This window comes from Dama dama, chromosome 17 (genome assembly GCF_033118175.1).
Source record: "Dama dama isolate Ldn47 chromosome 17, ASM3311817v1, whole genome shotgun sequence".
In the NCBI taxonomy this organism is placed as follows: Eukaryota; Metazoa; Chordata; class Mammalia; order Artiodactyla; family Cervidae; genus Dama; species Dama dama.
Window position 1 is genome coordinate 42488069 of NC_083697.1, and position 7178 is coordinate 42495246.

Here is a 7178-nt window from a genome sequence, read left to right on the forward strand (position 1 = left end):
TCTCATTACACTCAACATAAAAGATTTATTCACACCAGCAAAAATAATCACAACAAAATATATACTAATTTAAAAACACAAAAGATCATAGTGACATGAAATTTTATATTCTTTCTTAAAAGTGTGTAACAGTATTTTGTTTGCTTCTACATAAATTTCTATTCATAAAAGGGTAGCAAACATTAAAATGCTGTGATGGTTTGCATTTTTTATGTGGAAAGAACACAGACTAAACCCTGAAGCTTTTAGTTTATAAGGGTGTTACTATGAAGCCACACACTAAACTAATGATCAAAAACATGACCTGTTTCCAGATCTACACACATATACATTCACCAACTAAGCTGAGAAATATGCACTTCATATTGTCTCCCACCCTGCTTTAATGTATCCTTTCCTTTTTACTAAAAGCAAAGTAAGAAACGGTATTTTCTCCTTTCAATTGACCTCAGAAGAGGTACTATCTAATTCATGAGAAATGCGAATTTTCAGGTGTTTGTCTTCTTCACTCTTATGATCGAGGTCTAGCTTGTCTTCAAGGCTATGGAATTCCTGGCTGACTTTGGAATTTTCCTGACTCTCAATCACATCGGAATGCTTGCTGCTGTCATCCTTGGCCTTTGGCTTGAGTTCTTTGGAAAGCTCGCTACTGTTGGTTTCCTTGCTGTGGTCATTCAGCTGACTCGTCTTCTTGGGTGCATCATGCATCTCCTCGCTCTCTACATGTGATGTGAAGTCCTCCTCTGTGGCATCTGGACTCTGAATCACAGCACAAACAGGAGAAGAATTCAGTGAACAGCTAGGGAGGGAAGCACTGTAATTCTCTAATGCCTTCTAACTTCCACATCAAAGTATTCTATAACAATGTCTAAATTTGGCTGAAGCAAAAAAGGAAAAGAAACGAAAAGAAAATACTAGCATGTTACTTTTTAAAAAACCAAGTCCTTTCATTATGTCATCTCCTTTAGTTTAATAAGTACATGAATTATGTATGTGAGGAAATCCATGAGGTATGTCTCATTATCTGTTTTACATAAAGGGAAAATGAATCGAAAGCTAAAAGTAAAGTCAATAGTAAATGGCAAGGCTATGCACCATATCCAGATCCTTTGACTATAAAGTCGGTGTGATTTGCAACTCTCCAGTTCTTATGTGTTTAACTTCAAGATATGACCACTATATTATGAAAATAATTACTCTTTTCCAAAGTCATTTTTAATTTAAAAAAGTGAATACAATAAGTGCTTTTTAAGCAGGATTTGAAAAAATTGCATTGTGATTGAGAGACAAAATTAAGGAGAAGTTATGTGGACTTGAACGCAAAAACCAAGTGGGAAAAGGTTTTGTATTCAGTGATCATAAAGTAATAATGCTTGCTGAATGAATGCATAAGCGAGCACGCAGACTCTAGTTTCCTAGAATTGGGCTCTAATCATAACCATCTGATGTGTCTATTCAAGATTTACCTGGACGCTAGATCGGCGGAACTTCTTAGATTTTGACTTCAGTCCATAAGCCACACTATCACCTCGGCCATCATTTGTGTTTTCTGTAGGGATAGGTGGAGTGGAAACTGCGGTTGTTGGAATGTCAGTGGGAAAATCAGCTTCATCAGATTCATCAGAATGGTGAGACTCGTTGGAATGGTCAGAGTCATCGGTGTTATCAGTATCATCGGAGTCATTAGAGGTGACGTCCTGGCTGTTTTCATCGTCATCATCATCTAGGTCGTCTGTTTGCTCAGGGCTTTCATTGGACTTACTTGGGAGGGTCTAGAAATCAAGACGGCCAGAAAAATGGGTGTCAGGGTTTTTATTTTCCCTTAGTCTTTACAGTGAATTAGTATTTTACTATCTTTATTTAGTTTTAGAATCTTTGTATTCACAACAAAGCACTTAAATGGCTTTTAAATACCACAAGGGTAAATGGAATCCTAAGGCATCTTTCTTGCTTTCTCATAAAAACTATTTTCATAGATATTTTCAAGCCAAACGTATGAGTTATAAGATTTGTATCAATGACACTGTGTTTCCTTGTTCATATTAAACACTGACTTACCAAATTCAATGATCCAATAAATACAGATACATAATTGTGAGAGTACCTTTTCTATTTGAAATGAGAATTCTCAGGGGATCAGAGAATCCATGTATTAATGCACACCCCCAAAACTGAAATCACCTCCCTATTAGCCTGGATAATCAAAAGGTGACTCTCATCCATGTGTAGAAACTGCAGCTCAGTTAACCAGTTAATGTCTATTACACTTCTGATTTGCAAATATCCTGGGTCATTTACCTAACTTCTCTTATAGAGTCTTAGCATCTTCAAATAGAATCTTAAGGAAAGCAAATTTAACTTATCCCTTTGCTCAGCAAATATATTAATAATCCCAATAAAAACTAGTTCCTGGAGGATTTGCTAATGGAGTTTTGCCAGAATTTGAACCTGGGCAATGTCATTAGGAGAAAGAGTGCCTTCCTGAGTCTAAGGCACAACAGACATCAGAATCAAAGTGAAAACTCACATTTTGTTTGTTGTCATCAGTTTCCTCAGAGGACACAGAATTCTGAAGAAGAAAAGACACAAATCAGTGTACATCATACAGACTTAACTTTTTTATTCAAAAGTTTGGTTTTTCCACCCAAAGCAGGTCTTATTTTTCTAGCCTCATTGGTGGAAGGATTAAGCGGGAAGACAACCTAACAGATCAATTGGTGTCCTAAGCTCACATTTACAAACAGGCAGGTAAGTGAAGTGAAGTTGCTCAGTCATGTCCAACTCTTTGTGACCCCACGGACTGTAGCCTACCAAGCTCCTCAGTCCATGGAACTTTTCCCTGCAAGAGTACTAGAGTGAGTTGCCATTTCCTTCTCCAGGGACTCTTCCAGACCCAGGGATTGAACCTGGGTCTCCCATGTTGCAGGCATATGCTTTACCATCTGAGACACCAGGGAAGCCATTGCAGGCGGATTCTTTACCAACTCAGGGAAGCCCACCAGGCAGGAAAGATCCATTTAACCAGCCCAAGTGGCCTGCTTGGTGGCTATTTTTTGTGGTGGTTGTTCTTTAATTGTGAGAATTTTAATATTTAGAGTTAATTAAAATGAAAAATACCTGTGGTGTTAGGAAAGTCTGCTTCTGAGATGGGTCAGGCTTTAGCCATGTGGCTACAGCATCTGGGTATTTGTTGTTAAGCTACAAAAGAGAGTTACATATTTGTCATTATTATTATTATTATTTTTAAGAAACAGGGGCCTCTAAGTGATAAGCTGAAATAACTGTTCTTCCCCAATCTTGACAGATAAGCATAATATGCATTATTTAGTCAATTAGAACCTTAGTGATGTCTTTCATAATTTATTCTTTCTGATAGATTCATTTAACAGACTTTTACATAACACTTACTGTAAGCCAGGCACACTATCAAAGTGACTTATAAATACTAATTCATTTAATCCTGAGATGAGTCTCATCATTATTACTATTATTCCTTCAGCCTCTGTCCACGGAATTCTCCAGGCAAGAATATTGGAGTGGATAGACATTCCTTTCTCCAGGGGATCTTCCTGACTGGTCCAGGGATCAAGCCCAGGTCTCCTGCACTGTGGGCAGATTCTTTAGCAACTGAGCCACCAGATGGGAAGCCCACAATAAAATTCAGTGATAGTAAGTAGCAGAGCCAGGGTTTAAATCCAGTGGCTCCTCACACTGATGATACACTGCCTTCCTGTTCTATGTCTGATAGCTGAAATTCCTCAGATGAAACACAACTAAATCAGAGGTGCCCTTAATTAGCACTGGTCTATTTAAGTTAATAAAGAAAACTATCATCTCTGCCACTAGCTACATTGTGAGTGTCCAATCGTCACATGTGTTTATGGCTACCTTAGTGGACAGTGCAGAAATATAATATCAACACCACTGCATAAAAGTTTTCTTGATGTACGTTGCCAAAGACATGAATGGAATGATCTTTCACTCAGCCAAATTATTTATCTGGGAAATGGCAATAAGATGCTGGTGCAGAGGAGTGGAAATTGCTCTGAATAAGTGTCATCTGGTGGGCTGCATGACCCAGGGCAATCACTTCACATCTCTGTCATTGGGAAGAGCCACCGTAGGGGCTCCAAGAATTCTTTCACAGCCAAGGAGTGGAAGAAAGGAAGGAAACTAGTCAGTAGCACTTGGGGCTTCCCCATGTCTGAGCAGAGATGATAGTTTTCTTTATTAACTTAAATAGACCAGTGCTAATTAAGGGCACCTCTGATTTAGTTGTGTTTCATCTGAGGAATTTCAGCTATCAGACATAGAACAGGAAGGCAGTGTATCATCAGTGTGAGGAGCCACTGGATTTAAACCAGAGCAGTTTCATATTGGACTTCTATGAAGGTTTTTGCTGAAAGAAGGGCTTTCTTTAACTAAAAAACGTGAATACTACTGCTGTAGATGAGTTCAAAGTTTCCCTATTTTTTCTTTAAAATATATATTTATATAAATACATATTATATTTACACAAATATGTTATAATTGATATATAATTAATATATTTTTCTGATAATATATGTAATCAGGCTTTATCTGTATTTATAAGATAAGTTTATAATTTTTAAAAAGTAATATGAAGAACATACAGATAAGAAAAACAAACTAAAATTGCTCAGTAATTATATCACTCATAGATAACCAGTGTTTTCATCTTCAGGGGTGTCTCTTTGTAGACTTTCCATACTTCCAACTAGCTCTACATTTCTAGGATTCTAGAAGGTTCTGCTCTCCACTTATCTCTTAAGTAACATTTAACCACTTACACTGCCATAGCTTCATGTGCCATATTTTATTCTATTAAAAAGGCACTAATTCTTGCCTCGAAGAGCGTGACCTCTATTTTCTCTGGAAATGTTAATTTTCTGGCTTATTATTGTGATTCAATACTTGTGTTATTAGATCAGTTGGAAAACAGACACACTACACATGCCCATTTGCATATCCAAACACCCCCTGCAGCACTTCTCCTAACATCTTCATTGAGCAATCTAACTGCAGTGACCTCAGACAGCTCTATATTGGCCTTTATTCTATTTATCTGGGATTGAACCCTGTGTGCCTTTTTGTCCAAGCTCCTTGGGACAATACCCGTTTGTTGTTTGGCTGGCATGGTTTCACCTATTGTGGAGGGACAGGTACATCTACGGTGCTGGGTGGAATAATTATGAAGAGTTTGATTTGGTCTTATGTTTGGTTAGAAAAATCTAAAGTCATCTGATAAGCACAATAGATACAAACAGCATAAATGTACTTATTTTTTAAAGACAATGGGTTTCTTAGCAAATATCTTTAGAGATACTGTGAATATTACGGTTATGCCAACTCTCCAATACGTGAAGTGAATTTTAAACTTAGCTTGCCATTAAGTAAAGTGAAAGATGGATTTTTTTACTTCTAGAACTAGGTTGACTCATGGAAACAAAAGTCACACAACTTCACAGAACTCATTTTATAGAAATGATTGACATAAAGCATTATTTTATTGTATTAAGAAATCTAGTTTAGTTTTAAGAGGCTGTATTAATTAAAAGCAATTCTATGCTTGGTACTGCACTAGAACCAGAGCAGGCACCCAATAAATACTTATCGGTTATTTTGTTTGACTGTGCAAATAAGTAAAATTGTCATATGTTTGTAGTACATCTTGCAGCAGTTGCATAAATAACTATATAATAAACCAAAAAGATGCTTACCTGCTTTTCCTCAGAGCTGCCAGAATTGGTCAGTTGAACCTTTGAAATAGAAAGGTGAAGAAAGATTACAGTGTGAATGTGTTCCTAGCAACATTGAAACACACAATTCATTTATTATAAGGACTTTTTTTTTTTTCAAAAAAGATTCAGTGGTACTCACTGGAAGGGCGGAGGCAATGCCCAAGAGGCAGCAGCAAATCACTGCAATTCTCATGATAATGATTTTTCCTGCAAAATATTTTGTAAGAAATATTTTATCTTTTCTAAGGTCAAAACAGTGATGCTTTTTTAGGCTACCACAATACAAAATCACCACAAATAAATATGTATTTTGTGTGGAAAGACTTGACAAATTTCTTTTTAATATTATGATCTTTCAAGTTAATATTTGTACTGCCACCTCTATTTTCCATCTCTCACTATTAGGCAAGGGAGAGAGGAATTTTACAAGTCTATATTTATTCAACTTTAACATTTAGAATTTCAGAGATTACACCATGACTACTTGATATCTCCAGCCATCTAAACCTAAAAACAGATCAGCAGTAATTGAATTAAAATAATAAAGCAAGAATGAGAATATTTATTTTTCAGAGAAGAAAAACACAAAGAGAGAAAATAAAAATAAGAAAGAGAAACTTGCTGTCTCCATTTTCCAACATGCATTTCAAATGTGATTTTCAACTTAAATTATTTAAAAGGTATTACTTAGGTGAGATGAAGCTGTCTCTAAAGTTAGTAAGTCAAGGTATTCTAGAAGTTTGAAATGAAAATGAAAACACTGAAGTCAACAGCTTTTCTATTTGTAAGTCTAAACAGTATCATATAGATATTTTGGTGAAATTTTAATAGCTAAATACAGAGGTGAAAAAATTCAGAAAGGGTTTTTTCCCTTGAAAGAGGGATAAATCAAATCATTAAAAATTAGCATTAACATCAGCTTATATGAATACTAAAAAGCATTTTCCTTTTAAATGTCCCATGGTCATCTATCCATTTAAAATGATGTATATTCAATCATTCCAAAGGGGCATAGAATTTTTCTTTTATTTCCTGACTGAAAAAAGTAGTTTCGGTTCTTTTGAGGACTGCATGGAAATAGTTTTAAGTTTTATATTCGACTGTCTTTCAAAATAACCGGCCACCTTTCCTGCAGGACATCCGCCCTGGATCTGGCATGCATATTCAGAAGACAAGAACAACTTAAGTCTGATTAACAGCGTTTACCATTATACTCTTTTCCTTACAAATTGACCTTGCCAATGAAATGAGGCAGTGCACAGAGGGGACAGGGGTCATGTAGCAAACTGCAGGCTTACCTTGGTCTGCGGCGGCAGAGAAGAGTCCAGTCCCCTGTGATGCTGATGCAGTGCTCACTGCTGCCCTCCTGGCCTGCTCTCCCTGCTGCTGACAACCAGGATCTCGCAGAATTTAAAG

General features: G+C 36.5%; 1 protein-coding gene across 1 annotated transcript; it reads right to left on the bottom strand.

Moving 5' to 3' along the window:
- Window positions 1–7178, bottom strand: SPP1 (secreted phosphoprotein 1). The gene is made up of 7 exons (XM_061164764.1): window positions 7061–7178; window positions 5902–5969; window positions 5742–5780; window positions 3118–3198; window positions 2528–2569; window positions 1467–1772; window positions 1–759 (listed from the first exon to the last, which is right to left on the bottom strand). Exons 2-7 carry the CDS (start codon window positions 5953–5955, stop codon window positions 439–441), a joined length of 843 nt encoding a protein of 280 aa, XP_061020747.1. The 5' UTR covers window positions 5956–5969; window positions 7061–7178; the 3' UTR covers window positions 1–438.